General features: G+C 41.9%; 1 protein-coding gene across 2 annotated transcripts in view; it reads right to left on the bottom strand.

The window, feature by feature from the left end:
- Positions 1-22,063, bottom strand: part of DGKI (diacylglycerol kinase iota) — a 471,782-nt gene that overhangs the window by 221,963 nt on the left and 227,756 nt on the right. The window contains exons 7-10 of one of the 2 annotated variants that reach the window (XM_047763504.1): positions 19,030-19,101; positions 15,394-15,510; positions 900-974; positions 286-384 (exon numbers count right to left, since the gene is read on the bottom strand). In XM_047763504.1, coding sequence (XP_047619460.1) covers positions 286-384; positions 900-974; positions 15,394-15,510; positions 19,030-19,101 — 363 coding nt within the window. The remainder of the gene's footprint in view (positions 1-285; positions 385-899; positions 975-15,393; positions 15,511-19,029; positions 19,102-22,063) is intronic. The other variant, XM_047763505.1, reaches the window with a different exon arrangement.

The raw sequence follows: 22,063 nt of genomic DNA, 5'->3' as shown, positions 1-22,063 counted from the left end.
TATTAAAGAGATTGTAGAATGACGTTCCTTGAAAATCTATGAGGAAATGGTAGCTGTTAAGTTGTTGAGTACCTTTGGTAAGGCCTTATGTGGAAGTAGAGGAATAAAGCCTAGAATCTCTAGGTTTTGCCTGGGCCTCTCATCTGTAAGACTGCCTCCTCCTGGAGAAAACAGTGGTCCCCCAATGCTTGGGTTCCTGGGTGGTACTATTTTTACCGGTGCTGCAAACTGTGTTTTCAAGAAAGCACCTACATTTCCAAGGGAAACTCACGCAAAATGACTCACCTGGTTGCCTCCACTCTTGGGGTTCACAAACACAAGCAAGGGTTTCATGAGAGGTGAAGAGATAGGTTTTATCACAAAAGGACGCCCTTTGTTTTCCTGCTGAACAAAGAAAGAGCACTACTGAGACACAGATCCATGACCCTGAAGCAGTGACAGTGAGAAAGTACTAGTACCTCTGCCCCAAGCAAACAAGCAAACAAGACACAACTGCATCTTCTTTCACAGGGCTTACTCATAGCAAGTGAGAAAGCACCTCCACCTACAACTTGCCCCCAAGAATTAAGCCATGGACTTGATTTTATCCCACACATTTGAAGCACTCTAGAAACAACAGCTCTTATCTTCACCATCTTTGGAATAACACTTCCATAGACGAGTGCAAATGCTCTGACTTTGAAGTGGCAGAAGGCTGTATTTCATACCTACACACACGCACACATATATAATTTTTTTTTTTTTTTTCTAAGGAAAAGGCAGGATTCCAGCATGGTTCCAGTGTGGTGAAGAGTGGCAGGAGAATGATCATAAAAGTCAGCTCGGCCACATCAAGTCAGGCAGGGGCTGCTATGGAAAGGAGGAGGTATTGCACTGGACTGTCAGCCTCAAACACTTACTTCCGTTCCTCTTTTACTGGCTTTTCTTTTAAAGCTTGTTCTCTTCTTCTTCCGATTGGAAGCCTTCAGAGAGTTCTGCGGGGAGAAAAGGGACCATGTGAGCACGCAGGCAGCCGGGCCTTGAGCTTTCCCATGCAGAACCGTGGAGAAGAGGAAGGCAGCACATGCTGTTGGACTGCATGCTTCTCATGCTTTGACACTTCCAAGCCACTGCTCATGGGGAAGCCACACACAGACCCCAGTCGCGTGCTTCGGAGGGAGCGGCTGACTCCCCACCACACGGAGAGGCAGGGAGGTAGAACCCTGGAGGCTCTCATGGACTCACATAACAACACAAGTTATACCTGCCAACCCTCCCAGTAAAAATGGAAGAATCCCAAATTCTCTGAGGGGCTCCAGTCTCCCGCCCAACCAGGTCCGTCTCCCGCCCAACCAAGTTCAAGTTCATCTCCTGGTATGGAGATCACCTATGTGGAAATGTAAAAAAGGAGGCCATTTTTCACGTTCTATTTTTTTTTTTTCTTTTCTGTTCACGTTGTTAAAGGAAATGACCTGATCATAAAATGACTCAATCCCACTGGAACCTTACGATCCGACTCTCCTATTAGTATGTATGGCTCAGTTTTAAAATGCAAAGACCTTAGGTTACTTAGAATGGCAGTCACTCCTCTTCCTTTCTCTGGCTACAGACCCAGGGGTTTAAAAGTCTTCTCTCTGCACATAGTCTTGCCTTTTTTCTTCTCATAGAAGTGCATTCACCTTGTTGAAACACAGTGACCCCAAATTTACTTTCCCTATCTTTCTCTCTCTAGGGATTTTATGGACCACAACTCGGTGATTATTTCAGCGATTCACTTTCAATATGTGATACAGATGCTTTGAGAAGAACCTCTTTCAGGAGACATCACAACTCAGTGGCTGAGGACAAGGCAAAACCAGATTTAATTAGTGGAGGGTCAACAGTGAATCAGATTGCTGTCTTCATAAGGGCAAGTTAGTACCACATCATAGATGTTTTACAAATCACTGAAGGCCTGAAATACAAAACTCTTAAGGCAAAGGTTTACCTAAGTATATAGGCACACAATGCATGAGCGATGAAATGTTTTCAAACAACTTGAAGAAACTTAAATATCCATTCTTCTACATTAGAGGGTATTTTTTCTTCTTAAGAGTATTCAAAATAAACCTCAGTCAAGAGTATATATTAACACATCCAGGTGGCAAGACTAAAACAATTTAGTTTTTATTTTACTTTCATTTGGACCATGAAAAAAAGTAAGTTGATTTGTGGCCATGCTCACCAAGGATCAAAACTTTTTTTTTGTCTTTTTAGGCCCGCACCCAACCAGGTCTGTCTCCCACCCAACCTAGTTCAAGTTCATCTCCTGGTACAGAGATCACCTATGTGGAAATGTAAAAAAGGAGGCCATTTTTCACGTTCTATTTTTTTTTTAGGTGGCATATGGAGGTTCCCAGGCTCGGGGTCGAACTGGAGCTACAGCTGCCAGCCTATGTCACAGCTACAGTAACACAGGCTCTGAGCCGTGTCTGCAACATAGACCACAATTCACACAATGCCGGGTCCTTAATCCACTGAGCGAGGCCAGGGATCGAACCCACGTCCTCATGGATACTAGTCAGGTTCATTAACCACTGAGCCACGACAGGAACCCCAAGAAAACTTTCTTGAACCACCATTTGTTCCCAGGCTTTCTTCCTCCATCGGTCTTTAGGGTTCTCAGAGTCTCCCCAGAAAAGAAATCCATAGGCTCACACATGTTCAAGATTCAGGTTATTTCTCACCCCTCACTCCAGACTATTCTTCTCCTGAAAACATCTCCAAGTTTTTGAGTTCCTCTTAACACGGGTGGTCATGCCCCTCTTTGGGAAGCTTTTGCATTCTTTAAGCTTTGCTGTATTTTGACCACTTTCAGTTTTACTAAAAGGGGAGAAAAATTACTCAGAACCCTTAAACATTTAAAGCATCCAAATGCTCCAAGAAGAAGGCTGACAACAATTAGACGGGCAGAAACAGGATCTATTAGATGATGGTTCATGATGCTCTGAATGCTGATACTAGGGCTCCAACAAATATTTTTACTGCCAATTTGTTTGGGGGTGAAGCCCAGGCAAAGATACTTTTTAAAAGCGCCCCAGAATAAAATAAAATTTCAAAAAAGCTCCCCAAGGAATTCTAATGTGTAGCCAGGGTTGAGAACCTCTGTTAGAAGCACAAAGTGCACAGGGAGGGGACAGATATACTGTGGTAAAGACACTGGGATAAGGAGCATAAGCCATGGGATCTGACAGCCTGGCAGGGACTTCTGACCTTCTCTGTTACTAGATCTGTGACCTCGGCCAAGTCAGTCAAATTTCTGAAATAAGAGTTTCTTAATGGTAAAGTGAAGGTGGTAATACCTACCTCCCAGGACAGTTGTGGAGTTTAAACGAGAAAGAGTATGTGAGGCAGTTAACTTGGTACCAGCCCATGATAAGCACTTCCATAAAGATCACTAGTTGTCTCGTTCACAGTTGGTATCTCCCCAGCACCCAGGCTGCCTGGCACAAACACCTGGCACACAGGATGCACTCACATCGTTGTTGAAATAATAGATCAATATTTTTATAATTCACAACATGAGTCTTTGCTGATTTTGCAGAGGATCCTTGGGAAGTGAGTGATGGTTTCCTAACTGCTTTGTTGTTTTGTGTTCATTCCGTGTCAAGAGCAGTGCAGGACACCAAGTGCTTGCAGGAATACACTAGGGGCCTCGGTTCTTGGCAGGACTCAATAATTAAACTCCAAGAGAGAGGTCGAATGGATCAAGCTCAGATTGTTTTCTAAACTAGCCTGACCAGAGAAATCACAGTTCTTCAGGTGATTCTGATGATCAAGTACGTTTGAGAAACAGAGGGTTAGAAAAACACATCAAAATACAGCTTGATGTCTGAAAACAGAGCAGGCAAGGAACTCGTCTCTTAAGAGGCAACAGACGCACAAAACAGCCTTTTGGAAACACAGATACAAGTGCTTTTGAGCCGCATGGAGGTAAGTACATCTGAGGCTTTCTTCAGCTCACAGAACAAGGGGGCAAAGACCAAGCACAGTCGTTGACTTACAGTACCTGGATGCTTCTATGTGAGCTCTGATTACAGCCCTATGGACAGTCAAAGAGCACAACATAAGCAGGATGGAATTTTACAGCATCCCTCCAAACTCCCGAGGCTCCCTTTGTTCAGATGTAAATACATATCCCTGTCTCAATACATAACTTCTTCTGGAAGGCAGCATAATTCAACGAGGAACATAATTCAATGGGTTGTGTTTTGGCCAAGAGTAGTCACTTTACCTTGCTAATCTATGGTACCCTTCACCCTGCCCGCTCAGTGCTGAGAGAGTTAAACAAAACCACATGCTTTTCAAGAATGTAAAAATCATACCAAGATGTTCTTGTCTAGAATAGTTGGTGACACGGTCAGAAAACCTTTAATGCTTGTCCTGTGTCCTAAAACAAAGCATTCCTGTTGTCAAGGGTAGCTAACTCAGTGACATAAAGGGTTCACTTTGCAAGTTCAACACTGCCCAAACAGTGATACATTGTGCTCTCGTTTGGATTCTTCTGATTCCAAGAGCATTTGCCCCCTGGTCATTCTGTGCCCACACTTTGGTTCAAGTCCTAAGATGAGATAAAGGCTTTTTGTTTTCTTGTACCAGGTATTGGGGCAGAATTACCTTGCCACAAAAATAATCCTATCAACAATCTCTACTATAGTAATGACTCCTTCCTGGGCTAAGGGATCATATGGGTGAGTCGTTCAATTGTCAATGAAACCTAACTACATTGCAGTACTCTTCAGGCATTTCCTCAGGTGATGGGATCATGGAGAATCAGTTATAGTAACAGATCTAAAGAGAAGACACCTCACAACATCGTCCCAAAGTCTTCTCCCATCATATACTGGACAAAACTCCAATGGTTAGTAAGAGGGAAATTCGTGGACTTGGTCTATTAAAGAGCATTCTCAGAGTTCCCGTTATGGCTCAGCGAAAACAAACCAGACTAGTATCCGTGAGTATGTTGGTTTGGTCCCTGGCCCCACTCAGTGGGTTAAGGATCCAGCATTGCTGTGAGCTGTGGTGTAGGTTGCAGATGATGCTCAGATCTGGTGTTGCTGTGGTTGTGGTGTAGGTCAGCAGATGTAGCTCCAATTTGATCCCTAGCCTGAGAACTTCCATATGCCATGGGTGCAGCCTTAAAACACACACACACACACACAGAGCATCTATTCTGCCTTGCTCCAGCTACCACCTTGGCAAAGGTTGGGGTGAGGATAGGCAAGCTGAAGGATAAAGAAAATTCAGTCCAAAAGTTAAGGACAAAGACTCAGCAACTTCTCAGGCATATTTGGCCAAATCACAGAAATATTATTTAACTTTCAGATTGATCAAAGGAAGTCTCCTAGACAATTTTGAGGGATATCATTGGCCATTACTATTACACGTTATGAGGTCCCCAGCATTTTAGGATTATCCAATCCTAAGGAATAAGAACTACCATGAAGCAAGTCCATACAAGGCTAGGCAGGAGCTGACGGCAATATTTTTATAATTAGATCATTAGAAAGAATAGAAATATCCATAGCTAGGGAGTTGGCTTCAATAACTTGGAAACTATCCAGAGCATGGAAAATATACAGCAGTTTAAAAAGGAGTCAACTCTATATGTATTAATATAGACTCTTCCCTAAGATATTTTTAATTAGAAAAGCCAAGTTTTAAAGCATTACATGAAGAAAGTCGTTTATTAAAAACACACACCTCTAGCAATCTACATGTTTTTAAATTTTTATGTTAAAGTATAGTTTATTTACAATGTTGTGCCAATTTCTACTACACAGCAATGTGGCCCAGTTACACACATACACACACATTCTTTTTCTTATATTATTTTCCATGGTCTATCCCAGGAGACTGGATATTTTCCCTGTGCTAAACAGTAGGGCATCACTGCTTATCCATTCTAAATGTCATAGTTTGCATCTACTAACCCTAAACTCCCAGCCCTTCCCACTCCTTCCCGCCTCCCTCTTGGCAACCCCAAGTCTATTCTCTATGTCTGTGAGTCTGTTTCTGTTCTGTAGATAGGTTCATATTTTAGAGTCTGCATATAAGTGATATCATATGGTATTTGTCTTTCTCTTTATGACTCAGTATAATAATCTCTAGGTCCATCCATATTGCTTCAAATGGCATTATTTCATTCTTTTTTTATGGCTGAGTAGTATTACATTGTAAATATGTACCACATCTTCTAAATCCATTCATCTGTTGATGGACATTTAGGTTATTTTCATGTATTGGCTGTTGTAAATAACTCTGCAATGAACATCAGGGTGCATCTATCTTTTTGAATTATAGTTTTGTGTATATATACACCCAGGAATGGGCTTGCTGGATCATATGGTAGCTTATATTTAATTTTCTGAGGTCCTCCATACTGCTCGCCACAGGGGTTGTACCAACTTACACTCCCACCAACAGTGTAGGAGGGCTCCCCTTTCTCCACACCCTCTCCAGCATTTGGTATTTGTAGACTTGTTAATGATATGGCCATTCTGACTGGTGTGAGGTGGTACCTCACTGCAGTTTTGACTTGCATTTCTCTAATAATTAATGATTTTGAGCATCTTTTCGTGTGCATGCTGGCCATCCATATGTCTTTTTTGGAGAAATGTCTCTTTAGATTTCCTGCCCCTTTTTGTTAGGTTGTTTGTCTTTCTGTTGTTGAGCTACACGCGCTGCTTATACATTTTGGAGATTACTCCCTTGTTGGGCACTTTGTTTGCAAATATTTTCTCCCATTTTGTGGGCTGTCTTTTTGTTTATGGTTTCCACTGCTGTGCAAACCTTGTAAGTTTGATCAGGTCTCATGTGTTTATTTTTATTTCTATTGCATTGGAAAACTAACCTAAAAGAGCATTTGTATAATTTATGTCAGAGAATATTTTGCCTATGTTTTCTTAGAGTTTATGGTGTCATGTCTTATATTTAGGTCTTCAAGACATTTTGAGTTTATTTTGTGCATGGTGTGAGGGTGTGTTCTAGTCCAGTTTTCCAAGCTCCACTTGCTGAAGAGATTATCTTTTTCCCATTTTATATTCTTGCCTTTTTTGTTGACGAATAACAGGTGTCTGGGTTTATTTCTGGGATCTCTTTTCTGTTCCATTAATCCTTATGAAAACATAGGCAAAAACAGTCTTTGACATAAATTATAGGAGTTCTTGCTGTGGTGCATCAGGATCAGCAGCATCTTGCAGCCCCAGGAGGCAGGTTTGATCCCAGGCCCAGCACAGTGGGTTAAAGGATCCAGCATTGCTACAGGTGCAGCATAGGCCACAAGTGCAGCTCAGATCTGAGCCCTGGCCCAGGAACTCCACATGCTACAGGGCAGCCAAAAAAGAATAAATTGCAGCAACATCTCTTTGGATCCACCCCTTAGAGTAATGGAAATAAAAATAAACAAATGGGGCCTAATTAAATTTACAAAGTTTTGCACAGCAAAGGAAACCATAAACAAAACAAAAGCACAACCCACAAAATGGGAGAAGATATCTGCAAACAAAGCAACCCACAAGAGATTAATCTTCAAAATATACAAACAGCTCATGCAGCTCAGTATCAAAAAGACCAATAACCAAAAAATAGGAGACCCAAACAGACATTTCTTCAAAGAAGACAGACAGATGGCCAAAAGCATGCAAAAGATGCTCAACATCACTAATTGCTAGAGAAATGTAAACCGAAACTACAGTGAGGTATCACCTCACACCAGTCAGAATGGCCATCGTTAAAAAGCCTACAAACTTACTTCACTATCATACTAAGGGAAGTAAGTCAGGAAGAGGACAAATACTATGTGATACCACTTTTATTTAGAATCAAATATATGGCACAAATGAACCTATCTACAAAACAGAAACAGACTCACAGACACAGAGAACAGACCTGTGGTTGCCAAGGGGGTACGGAGATGGAGTGGGACAGATTGGGAGTTTGGGGTTAATAGATGCAAACTATGACATTTAGAATGGATAAGCAATGAGGTCCTACTGTGTAGCACAGGGAACTATATCCAATCTCCTGAGATAGGCCATGATGGAAAATAATATTTAAAAAAGAATGTAGATATACATATGACTGGGTCACTTTGTTATACAGCAGAAATTGGTACAACTTTGTAAATCAACTATACTTTAATGAGTAATTTAAAAAAAAATTTTTAAAAGAAAGCCAAAAAAAAAAAAAGTCTCCAAACATTAAATGCTAGAGAGGATGTGGAGAAAGGGGAGCCCTCCTACACCGTTGGTGGGGATGTAAATTGGTATAACTACTATGGAGAACATATGGAGGTTCCTTAAAAAACTAAAAATAGAACTACCACAGGAGCCAGCAATCCCACTGCTGAGCATCTATATGAAGAAAACATAATTGGGAACGATTCATGCACCCTTGTGTTCCCAACAGCCAAGACATGGAAGCAACCTCAATGTTCATCAACGGAAGAATGGATTAAGAAGATGTGACACATGCAATGGACAACTACTCAGCCATAAAAGAGAATGAAATAATGCCATCTGCAGCAACATGGATGGACCTAAATATCATCATCCTAGTAAAGTCAGTCAGACAGAGAAAAACAAATATCATACATCAGTTATAGGTGGAGTCTAAAAAAAAAATGATACATATGAACCCTACCTACGAAACAGAAACAGACTCACAGACTTCAAAAACAAACCTACGGTTATCAAAGGGAAAGGTGGTTGGTTAGGAGGGATAAAGGAGGAGTTTGGGATTAACATATACATGCTACTGTATATAAAATAATCAACAAGGACCTACTGTATGGCACAGGGAACTCTACTCAATATCCTGTAATAACCTTTATGGGAAAACAATCTGAAAAAGAATGGATATATGTTTATATATAACTGAATCTGTTTGCTGTACACCTGAAACACAACATTGTAAATCAACTATATTCCAACATAAAGAGTTCAATTACATTGACAAAAACCTCATACCTCTAATCCTCCCCCACAAACCTGACCCTACGAAAACTTCATGTCTCACAGGTCTTGCTCCATCAGTTCCAAGTGCTTGTTACTCGTATTTTCATGTCTTTAATTTGTTTATCTGGTCAGAATATCCAGTCAAAATAGAGGAGAAACACTGACATAGGTAACTTTAAATATAATTTTGACTTCAGATCAACAGATGCAGGCTTGGTTTTCTGTTCACTTTGATTCCTTTCAGCCATCTACCTTCCATCATTTTTAACTTCTAGGTCTCTCCAAATCATTTGGTGATAAAACCCAGGAAATCCTCCAAGCAGCCCTCAGTTCCTTTCCAACAAGGTTGCACACAGCTCCCAACTCCACAGCTGGGCACAGAGTAATTATCCACTCAGATCCAGCCATTTTTCAACTGAGAAGAAAAGCATATGGTTTAATTCTATCTTTTTACCATGTTTCCTGACCGTTATACATTCAAGCAGACTACCTTTACTCTCCTTCTCTGGAGTCATTTGTTCAGACATAAGGTGCGCAAATAAAGCTAACTTTATCTGATGCTCCACTTTCGCTGCTGTGCTCATACATCCTATCGACTTGCATTGTCCTTCCGCATCCCTCTTCCCAGGGATGCCACCACATCCATCAAGACCAAGCACAAATGACAGGTTTTCCATTCAGCCTAGGCTGCCCTCCTGACTGGAGCTGCTCAATCCTGTGTCATGTCTCCACTATGTTTCTACATCTTAGGTGGCACTTACCACTCACTGCCTTGGATGTGTAGGCATTTCACTGACTCAACCAAACTGGTCCCTTCCTCACCTTTGTACTAAGAATTCATATGTGGCTGATTTCCTCTACAGAACCCACAAACACTCTGACCAATGATTTAGATTGGTTGTGTTTATTTTTCCCCACTGGGGAGTACAATCTTTGTGGCAATCAAAGGAATATCTGATTCACCTTTGGACCACTCACTGCATATAGTAACATCTTTGAGTGTGGTTAATTATATAAAAGTTCATTTAATTCAATTAAAACTATATTTTTAAGCAGTGTATTTAAGAAAACATAGAAATATACAGAGAAATACATATACATGTATATATATATAAGTTGCAAAAACATTTTATCTGCTATTCTTCATCTACTTTCCAAATTCTATTTTTTGTTATTTCCCAATGTCTCCAATGAACTCTCCAATCTTACTGCTTCCACACCATCACCAACGCTACAAACTCATACTCCACACTCTACAAACTATAGTCTTGATGACCATCAGTGATCTGGTCCCAAACACAAAGACATTTCTCAATCCTTGTCATTTCTGTCATGTCTACAGAATTGAACATTGACGACTGCCCTATTTTTCTTTGCCTTTTTAATGCTATCGTAGTTCTCTCCCTGGCCTGCAAGATTCTCCTCCTCCTTTCATTTTCTAAGTGTGGATGTTCACCCAGTCTTCTTCCCTTCTTTCATTCAATAAATGAACAGCTCTTGACTCTCTCCCATGGGATAGGAATTGCGCTAGTAAACACACAATTCCACTATAGTGTGAAGTATAACAGGTAGAGTAGTATTTCAAGGTATACTTAGAAGCAGCATAGATGCTAGGCTCTGGCCCCACTCTCTACCCTCTCCGCTGATAATCTCATCCTCTTTACATCCTCTTTCACTGTAATACAGATAGTCCAGGGGTCGATAACTTTTTTTTTTTTGTCTTTTTGCCATTTCTTGGGCCGCTCTCATGGCATATGGAGGTTCGCAGGCTAGGAGTCGAATCGGAGCTGTAGCCGCCGGCCTACGCCAGAGCCACAGCAACTCGGGATCCAAGCTGCGTTTGCAACCTACACCCCAGCTCACTGCAACGCCAGATCCTTAACCCACTGAGCGAGGCCAGGGATCTAACCTACAACCTCATGGTTCTTAGTTGGATTCGTTAACCACTGAGCCATGATGGGAACTCCCCAGGGATCAATAACTTCTGCCCTGACTCCTGTATGGCAGTCTACTGTTTTTATCTGTTTTGCTGTATAGCCTCACCTGAGACCCTGTACTTCTAAACATCAACAACAATGAAAGCAAGAGTCAAGTGGTTGGGTGGTTACAAGCCAGGTGCTATTCCATGTGCTTTGTTTTTTGTGTCTTAGCTTATTAGTCCTCACAAAAACCCTATGAATTAGGTACCAGTATTATTTACCCTTTACAAGTGAGAAGCTGAAAGAGACGAGTTTAAGCTAAGATTGGACTAGTTAAATGGCAGAGCAAGGCTGTGAATCCAGGCAATCTGGCTTGAAACCTAGGCTCTTATCCACTGTTCTATTGGCCCCCACCCACCCTCAAGCTCATTGTACACCACCTTTTACACAGTACTCAGTTAATGGATTAAATTGCTTCTTGGCTCTGGAGCCCAGAGGAGGAGGGACCACTAAATTTTTTTTTTTTTTTTTTTTTTTTGAGATAGCTGATTCAGCAAGGCTGACGATGGTAACACAGTGAAGCAGCATGGTATATCCTTAGGAATCTGGTTTCTACAATCACAATTCTTGGACTCAAATACTCTCTCAAACTATTTAACAATTGCATGAGCCTGGCTCAGTTATTTATTTTATCAATTTTCTATTCCTCACATTCCTCAGCTGCAACGTGGGCTAACAGGATAGCTGTCCCATAGGGCGCTGTGAAACTGAGATGAGATCTGAAGGTAAAGTACCTAACGCATGTCAAGCGTTCAATAAATGTCACCTGTGTGGTCTTTAGCATCCAGACTATGAACTACTCTTCAAAATCCACCACTCAGCCACCCAAGAATACTTGCTAAGATACCAACCTTGTGTTCTGAAAACTTACAAATAAAAGCAGACACACAAGCTTTTGTTGTATATTTGCTGGTCATAAGGGAAAGGTCTCCTTATCAAAAAAAAGGGTAGCTAAAAAATGAAGAGTAAACATGAAATCACCCTTTAGCAACCATAAATGAAGTAAGAGATTTGGGTAACAATCCTTAATGGATAAAACTACAGCTAGAAAGCTGATGGACAAGTTTGTATCAGGTGGATTAAGACGATGCCCCTGAACTCGCTGATCAAACTCAACATCACTGAGTCAACAACCCACTATTATGTTTCCTTAAAAGTAACAATATAGAAAAAGACACAATTATCCACGGAGAAGTTATGCCAGGAATGTAAACCCAAACCTAACTGAGTCTATCAAAATAGTATTTTTAGAAGAAATATAAGCAATACAGGAAGTCATTTTACAACACGATAAGGATAAAGCCATCCAAAATTAAAATATGGGATAGTCTACAGGTAGAGTGACCCAATTTATTCAATAAACAAATGACATGAAAACTAAGAGATCATCATTATTGAAAGAGGATTAAGAGATGCCAACTCATATCTTGTGTCTAATATACAGCACCAATGAACCTTTCCACAGAAAAGAAAATCAGACTTGGAGAACAGACTTGTGGCTGCCCGGGCCGGGGGCGGCGGTCGGGGGGGGGGGAGTGGAAGGGACTGGGAGCTTGGGGTCAACAGATGCGAACTATTGTGCATGGAATGGATTTACAAGGAGATCCTGCTGTGTAGCACTGAGAACTCTCTCTAGTTACTGACAACACAGCACGACAATGGGAGAAAAAATTACGTATACATGTATGTGTAACTGGGTCCCCATGCTGTACAGTGTGGAGGGGGGGGAGATGTGTTGGGAGATATAACAATAAAAAATAAATTAAAAAACAAAAGAGAGATGCCTACAAAAAGGCAGTTGCAGACTTTGGATCCTAATTTGAAAAAAAAAAAAAGTAAAAAAGATATATTTGAAACAATCAGAAACTATCTTACGAATGCCACCTCAAATTATTTAATTTTGATGGGTGAAGTAATGGTATACAGTTGTCTTTCTAAAATGTTATCTTTTCGAGAAGCAAAATGAAGCATTTGCAGATTGAAAGATATGCTAAAATCGGCTGTAAAATACTCTGGCAAGATGAAAAAAGGGAGTCTTCCACTTTCAGGAATACGGTAAATGGGGTGGAACCAAGAGAAAGAAGGGTGTGGCTGTGAAAAGCTAACAGGAGGGAAACCTGTGGCAACGTAACTGTTGGGTCTGGACCAGTCAATGTGGACATCCCAGCTGTGATGCTCTGTTACCAGACTGTGAGATGTTACCGTGAGGGGAAAGTTTGTCAAGAGTGCCTGGGAGCCTTCCGTGTTATTTCTTAAACTGCATGTGGATCTCAAAACAAATTTAGTTATGAAAAAGCAAACACAATGTAGCAGGGAGAGAGATGAAACAATGTGGCAGGGAGAGAGAGATGAACCAAGAGCAGAAAAGTTCATGGCTATATTCATGATTATCTTCTCTTTCGCTTCTCTTGCTTGCAAATTTCCACAACAGAAAGAACTTTTGAAGCTTAGAAGCGTAGAATTTGCCTGCAAGGTGGTATTATTGCCTTCTGATATTCTTGTTCTACTTCCGGTCGTCCAAAATCCCACACCACTAGGTCATCCTACGTACTCCTGCTAGTTGTTTCCTTCTGAAATACAATTTTGCTCAGTTCATCCCTTTGCTTAAAAGGATAGTTTACATGTATCAAGCCCCCCATCCCCCCACCCCCCGCCCCCGTCAGGCTTGGGCGACTTTATGCGCATTCCCTACACACTCCCTACACAAACCTTCCACTGCAGTCAACCTAGTCTCACAGTCCCAGGAATATAATTTGAGACACAGTCGCCTTGTTGGTGCCCTTCTCCTGCCTGCTATTTCCTTCTCTACTGGTCCAAATCCCACCCATCCTTAAGGATGCGGAATAAACTATCCCTCCTTCAGTTCAGTGTTCCCTGATCTTCCCCGAAAATAACTACATGGTTCTTCAGAGCAAGGATCACATATCCCATCACCATTCATTCCTAGTAGTCTTCCTGATACCACAAGGTTTTTTGATGAAAACGTGTGGCTTTAACTGAATAACATGGAGAGACTACTGAATTTTAGGGGGAAAACACATACAAAGAAGTAAATATGTTAAAGAGATTTTGAAACAACACTAAACTGGAAATCAGTACTCTCGAATCTCAGCTATAATACTGTAATTGACTTGCTTTGTCATCTTGGACAACCTAATTAGCATCTCTCTCTCATTTTTTTTTTTTTTGCTTTTTAGGGGCCACACCTGCAGCATATGGGAGCTCCCAGGCTAGGGGTCCAGGCGGAGCTGCATGCCAAAGACACAGCAATGCAGGATCCCTAACCCACTGAGTTAGGCCAGGGATTGAACCTGCATCCTTGTGGATACTAATTGGGTTTATAACCCGCTGAGCCACAACGGGAATTCTCTAATTGGCTTCTCTTGACATTTGGCACTAAAATGTCAAATAAAATAACTAGATCTTCCATTTTTTTAACATGTAGATACTGTACTCGCCTCTGGAAAAAGTGTTTCCAAGGGCTTCCATGGAATGTAACTTTGGAAAGATCATTCCCACAGGTTAGTCATCAACAGAGGCAAAAGGTCAAATAAAACACACGAAGCAAAACACCGTCCCCCTGTCCACCAGGTTTTAAATAAAACTGAGTCAATGAGAAGGAACAGCATGATGATTCTGGATACCACATGAAGTAGGGCTGCCATATATTTTTTAAAGATACACTACATTCAAGAAGATTTCCAAAGGTACCTGCACCCTAAGGGAGGTATAATCTTCTCCCTGGCGCATTCAAAGGTTGCAGTCTCATAACCTGGAAACAACCATCTAAGATAAAGGTACAAAGGTAGAATCGTCTCTATCAAAGATTAGGAGCTTGTTGAGAAAACTACCAAGGTTTCCCAGAATTGTTTAGCAGAGACTCCCCAAGTCAGAAAGTACAACGAGGAGAATACAGAATTGAGACTAGGTGTTAAGAGGATACACTCTACTTTGCCTTAAGCAATGAGTGTTGCCTTCTAAGCGGGACTTGGGCATGTGGTTGGGTATCAGGTTAGAAGTGGTGGGAATCTCAATCAAACACTGAAGCCTCCAATTGTGCCCTCACGGCCCCTCCCTGAGGTTGCCCAGGCTGAAAGAGAAGAGAGTTGTGTTAAGAAGCAGCTGCACCCACCACTGGTCCTTAAGGAGCTCTGGAGAGAGTGCCCATCAAAGAGAAGAACGTTAGCACCTAAAGGGGGAGGAAACACTCCTGCTGCGGAACTTGACTTTCTTTAGGAAGAGAAGGCTGGTTCCATGAGAGAGCCCAACACAGTCCAGGGATGGGCTAATGGGATGAACTGGGAAGCTATGCGTGGAACCGTGGGGATGAGTGAGCAGAGACTGTAGGAACCCAGAGACTTGTCAGGGGGAGAAAAGCAAAAAGCAGCCATTACTCTCTCTCTGTGCTGGCCCAGCAGCACCAGGGGCCCGGCAGTTACCTGAGGTTTCTTCACCTTAATGATCCAGGTGGGCGGGACAATAACAGCAGCATGAGCCCCCAGCGAGCAGGGTTCCTCAATGTGATGCAGCATGAAGCAGGTCACCTTATTGTGAAACTGAAGGGAAAAAAGGCCGGTCAGCAATTTTGTGCAAAGGGCAATGCTGCTGCAAGAAGGAATGAGTGTGCTCACATGCACGCGTGCACACACACACATATACACACACACACACTCACTCACTGCCCAACCAGCCCCAGGAGCTTAGAGACCAGATTTCAAATTCATTCCACTTTACCAATTGGTAACAAAAACTCAATCTTATAGGACAAGTCCAGCCAAACCCTGATAAACTTTTCATAGGATATTTGCATAAAGACTTGGGAGACTCTTTGAAGGCTGACTTGGCACATGATTTTGTTCCACTCAACTTGCATGGGGCACAGACATGGTTGATCTGGGATAATGCTCGGGAGACAATGAAGACATGCAGAAAAGCAGGGCCGGCCAGCTGCCTCTCTTTTTTCTGTCCATAGATGTAAATCCTTCCTAGTTTAGCCGACCCAGGAAAGAAAAATCTTTGGATTGAGAGTCCTCAATCCAAGAGAGAACAAAGAGATGGCTTCTGTTGGGTCTGTCTGGAGCTGCTGAAAAAAAGTAATGGTCCTATTCCACTTGGCAAGTCTAAAGTGCTTTTTGTTTCTGAAAGGAAGGACATAAACACAGACTAATGATCATAATGACACCTCGGATCTAAGGGCTTAACTCTACACCCCCGAGGGACTGAATAACCTTAGACCAATCACATTTCCAATCATTTTTTTTTTTTTTTTGGTGACTGTAGGGTGATGATGATGTGTGGTAACATTTGTTTTCTACTAAGCATAAAAACCCCATTACACAATTAGGGGCTTTACAATTTTAATCACGGGGATTTGTTTGTTTTTAAATGTAACATTAGCTGCTACTTGGATTATACTTCATGTGACCGCATAACCTCTTAACTGAAACAATGTTAAGACTGAAAGGGAGCCCTGAAAATAATTAGGTTGGAACAGCAGGCAGAAATTAGGACTGTTTCAGGAAAACTGGCAAATGTAGCCACCCCAATTTTACCACATCAGGGCAATTTCGTCTTTATCTCTGAAGGTCTTCGAAATCTGACAATGATCCAGTGGCAAGTTACTAAATCAATTAATTAAGCATCAAAGACTAGATAGTAAGTCCCCCTCCCACCAATTACTTGTGATCTGCAAACAATCTAATATACCAGAGAAAGTTATTTGGAATTCCTCCTTTTAAGAGAGATTTTCTTTTAGCAATTCAAATAAACTCCCAAATGAATGGCCACTACAATTCTAAAATGACAGGCATCTCAAAGAGACTGCCTTCCAACTCTCTCAAATTACACCTGAGTCATCTCTCATCCTGAGAGACTAAGAAGTATGTCCCCAACTACCTGATTTTTAAGTGGTTGAGTCAGGACTTGAATTCATGAAACTCAGTCGCATTTTCTGCAGCAGAAAGTACCCAAAGAAGGCACTTAATTGTCTGACATCAGATATCCTAAAGGAACTGCCTGAAGTATTAAAATACACCACCACTGCAATCTGTCTTAACTACAGATTACTTACTTAACCAAAGCTTTGCCACAGGGGTCAAGTACAAGTTGTGTTGTAGTCATTCAACTGGACTACAGATTAACAAAAAGAGAGCACATGTGTTCACAGCAAGGTGGGACTGCATTTTGAAATTAAATGACCTTGGGTCCACCATCTAACCACACCCTGAGAGCTATAGGGGCGAGAGCAGGTGGAGCCCATCTGAGGCCAGGTGGATGCTATCTTGAAAGTGGCATCTCACCAGATCAGGGAAATCAATAGTATAGCTAGTGCTGGGGACTCCTGAACCCTAAATCTGCTTCTTCTTCTCTAAGCAGAGATACTGTTTTGATGGCACAGGCTCATTCAAAGGCTGGGATGGCCTTCAATTTGTGAACAGGCTCTTAAACAGAAGCACAGAGATTATGTGTCTAACAGTAAACTGAAAGAAGACAGAAATGCCAAGAATAAAAAATGTGCCAGGAGGGTGACCGAGCAAAAAAGCGCTGAGTTTCCAGACCAAGGCGTCCCCACCTAGTGACAGCAGATCTTCCTGACATGTTGGGGCCGGGGGGATTATGCTAGAGAGACTATGAGGTTGAACCTGATGGAACTGTCATAACTCAAAAAGATTTTGACCCACAAAAATATCAATTTCATGAGGTTCAGCTCAATGCATCTGCTGCTCCAGCCCCATGGCCTTGTTCGTCTAGATAAAACTGATGTATGCAGAGGTCTGAAGTTATCCTGCAAACCCTTAACCCAGTTAAAACACAGCTCTTTCTTTTCAGGTGGGCTGTACAGTGAGGGACTATACATCCTAATACAGAGTCATTCAAAAGAATAGGTGAATTGAGAGATTAGAGCAGGGGTCCAAGGACTTTTCCATACAAGGATTGGATAGTAAGTACTTCAGTCTTCTGGGGTCCTATTGTTTCTGTTGCAACCACTCAACTCTGCTATTTTAGTACCCAAGGAGCCAGAGATAATATGTAAAGGATGAGCATGGCTGTGTTCCAATAAAACTATTTATAGAGACAGAAAGCAGTCGGATTTGGCTGACAGGCTATAGTTTGCCAACCTGTGAGTTAGCATATACGCTGTCTAGTTAAAAATAGGTCCAAAGACAAACAAACAAAAAAATCAACCATTTGTTTGGGACAGAGGTATTTAAAAAATGAACAAAGGATAGCTAAGGGAGAAAAACAGGGAAATTGCCATTGAATCCTAGTAAGTATATATGTTCAAGTGTTAGGGGAGTGACATTTCAGTGACCATACAGCCAACTGTAACAGCATTCAAACCTAAAGGAGGATATAAGACTGCTCTTATCCAAACACAACCTAATCCAAAAAAAAAAAAAAAGGAGTTCCCCATCGTGACTCAGCAGTAACAAATCCAACTAGTATTCATGAGGATGTGGATTCCATCCCTGGCCTCACTCAGTGGGTTAAGGATCCAGCAATGCTATGAGCTGTGGTGTAGGCTGCAGATGCAGCTTGGATCCCACATTTTCATGGCATAGGCTGGCAGCTGTAGCTCTGATTCAACCCCAAGCCCAGGAACATCCATCTGCCACGGGAATGACCCTAAAAAAAAAAACAAACAAAAAATCAAAACCCATGTGCATCAAAACCAGAAAAACCAAGATGCCTGAATTTCTGTGTTCGATTATCTAAGCTTGCAGCTTCTTCTAACCACAGAAGTCATTGTCAACAATCTAGGGCAATGGGGAAATTAAGTGGCCTAGGAGTGAAAAGTCCTCAATTCTTCCCAGGGATAGAACCAGGAGAGATTTTTTTCAGTCTTCGATCCAGGCTTCACTCTATATAAGTGAAAGGGATAATTTATCTCTATAGTTTCTCCCAGTTCATTTATACTATAGTTTTGCAGTTTTAAATCTGTCTTTCCCCACAGATCCTACAAGAGAAATAGTACATCAATTAGGATAATGTTCCACTGACAGATGGCAACTCCAGCAATGACCTATTTTGATGAAGCAGGAGCCCACTTGGTTTTGTTTCATCCCCAAACTTACCGCCTGCTTGCACCAGGAACAGCTGATAGCCACAATCTCTTTACTATGGAAGGAGAATTTTTGCTGGAAGCCCTGGGATATTAGAACAAGAGAGAGAGAATTAAAACCACCTCCATCACAACATGCACCTGTCTTCTTAAAGCCTAGTAAAGTAAGTATGGCCAGGCTGACTATAACCGGGACAGCAAATGCCACAGTCAAAACTTGTGTCTCCGCCATCTACCATGCAAGAGAGTCCCATCCCCGAATCCTCTAGGGCGTATGGACTGTACCACCAGTGACTCAAAGTCAGTTGTTCTTTTTTCCCAAATCAATGTGGTTCTGATTTTTCTTTTTTTGCTTTCAAGGGCCACACCTGCAGCACATAGAAGTTCCCAGGTTAGGGGCTGAATCAGAGCTACAGCTGCCGGCCTACCCCACAGCCACAGCAACGCGGGATCCAAGCCACATCTGCAACCTACACCACAGCTCCCGGCAATGCTGGATCCCCAACCCACTGATTGAGGCCAGGGATTGAACGCTCATCCTCGGGTACTAGGCAGATTCGTTTCCACAGCACCACAACAGGAACTCCTGTTCTGCTATTTTTTAATTGTAAGCAAAAGCAAGGCCACTATTGGTGCAAGGGTTCTTTATAACAGAGGTCACCCATCTCAGCGATTCTCTACAACTTCAACATCGAGAGCCCACAAAGCAAGAAAGTAAGTGTGAGGGAGTTAGGGGACCTAGAAGTGGGGGTCTGGGAGGAGTCCAAGGGTGTAGCAGGAAATTCAAACACTTTCATCATCCCCTTGGGGTGTCTGGGCTCCAAACAAGATTTCAATTTCCATTCTTTGCCAGCAAGCAGCAATGAGATTAATGGAATGGCAAACACAATCCTCTTAACGAACAGAATTACTTTTCCAGCAAGAAAAGAAGAGATGCTTTTTGGCTGCTGCTCTTCCTCAATAATTACCAGAGAGAAGTAGGCAGTAAAGCTCAAGGAATTTTTTTTTTTTTTTTGCCTTCCCAAAGCTCATCCACTGCAATCTGCCTGTGAAACCTAAGTCCAAACTCATGCACAGCGATAACAAAACAAAATCTTACAACAAGGCTTTTCTAAAGTGATCCAAAGAAAACAGAAAGATGCGATGGGCGGGAAAGCTTTTAAGGCACTAGCTAAGTCTTGCTTAATGTGTACAGATAACTTTAAGTTCAAAAACCTCAATTTACTTGTTATTAAAAGAAGTCCCAATGGCATTTTTACAGTCCCTGTAATTTCTACCTACCTGCAGCATTTTATATACTGTTGATCATTTCCTCCTTTTTGGTCCTCTCACCTCTTTGGCTTCCTAAACACATCCAGTTCTCCTTGTAACTTTCCAATCACCTTGCACGTGGTCATAGGACCAGGACTCGTGTCCATGCCCTGTGCTCCACAGTCCCTCCCTGACTCCTCCTCCTTTTCCCCAATGTCAAATCTCACTTCAAGAAACACAACCTCTTCTGAATAGCAGATTCGCCTGGATTTTGAAACATTTCTCCATCAACATCCCTGTCTCAACAACTTAAATGATAGAATCACTAAAGCACAGAGAGCTTCCCAGAACAAGCAAGGATTACTGTGTGGCACCAGCCACAACCCACACAGCCCCCAGCACCTGTGAGCTCTCACTGCCTGACAGAAATAGCTTCTGGAGAGGACACTGTATCCAGCGTCGGGTCCTTTCAAAGATGAGGCACAGACTATTCAATGCGAAATAAAATGGTCCCAAATAGGAACTCACATCACTTGAAAAGGTCTTCCTTGGTGCTCAAGCCAACTGGCGACGGACTGAGCAAAAAAGGAGATGATTGAAATCTTTGCAGAACAGATACTAACTCACAGACTCTGAAAAACTTATGGTCTCCAAAGGAGACAGTGTGGGGGAGTGGGGGGATGCGCTGGGTTGTGGGATGGAAATCCTATAAAATTGGATTGTGATGATCATTGTATAACTATGAATGTAATAAATTCATTGAATAATAAAAAAATTAAAAAATAAATAAAACTTCTCTTTAGAGCCACAGCCAAAATTTGTGACCACTGTGTGAGGCAGGGCCAGCAGCCAAGAGCAAGGATGCTGGTACCCGGCCTGAGTGAGGACTCATGAAGGCAACCTTGGCTGCATGGCCAGGGGGTTCTCCCACCCGGGACCCCACAGCCAGCAGGCATCAAGCCCTGTGGACCTGCCACATCACGGTTGGACATCTGCTCCATTTGCTAACTTGTATCTCCACGGACAGTTCGTTTCCCCTGTGTTCTTCATTCTATCCTGGGCCACACCACGGGGAAAAATGCTGTTTCTTAAATATCAGCCTCAATCTCAAATATGCAAGGAACTACTTCTTTCCTTGAAATGACAGAAAAAAATCTTCACACTGGCATTCAGTGCCATCCATAATCTTCCCAGCCCGTTTTTCTACATGAATCTCCCACTTATCATTATAAATTTCTGCCTGTAGTGATATATGGGTTTAATTATATTTGACATCTTTTACTCTTTTATATTTCCATTTTTGCCAATTTCACTATTTTTTCACTGTTTTAAAATTCCCAACCCACCATCTAGAATGCCTACCACTATTTCACATACAGCATCTGAATTTACTCCCACTACAAAATCCAAAAAAGATCTTCTAAGATCACAATTCACTGTGATCTTTCCTCCTAACCTACAGAGCCTGTACCTCCCCCTTGGCATTAATGAACAGCTGCCCAAAGTTGCTGGTTATTTTATGTGCACGTATGTTTTCTCTTCAGTGGAATCATAAGCTCTTTGAGGGAAGTCCCTATAATATTTCTTAATAGGTCTCTACAACCTAGCATAGTTCTTTGAATATCATGGGTATGGCGTGACTATTTCCTGATTAATTTAATAAGAAAACTGCTCCTATCACACTGTGACCCAGCTACAAAATTCACGCTGTCCAGATTTTAAAAGCCAACCCAGACCACTTGACCCTCACTCTACCATCCTCCAACTGCTATAGATACAGCAGACATCCTAAGCAA

This window comes from Phacochoerus africanus, chromosome 16 (assembly GCF_016906955.1).
Source record: "Phacochoerus africanus isolate WHEZ1 chromosome 16, ROS_Pafr_v1, whole genome shotgun sequence".
Lineage (NCBI taxonomy): Eukaryota > Metazoa > Chordata > Mammalia > Artiodactyla > Suidae > Phacochoerus > Phacochoerus africanus.
This window is presented reverse-complemented; position numbering and strand designations above follow the sequence as displayed.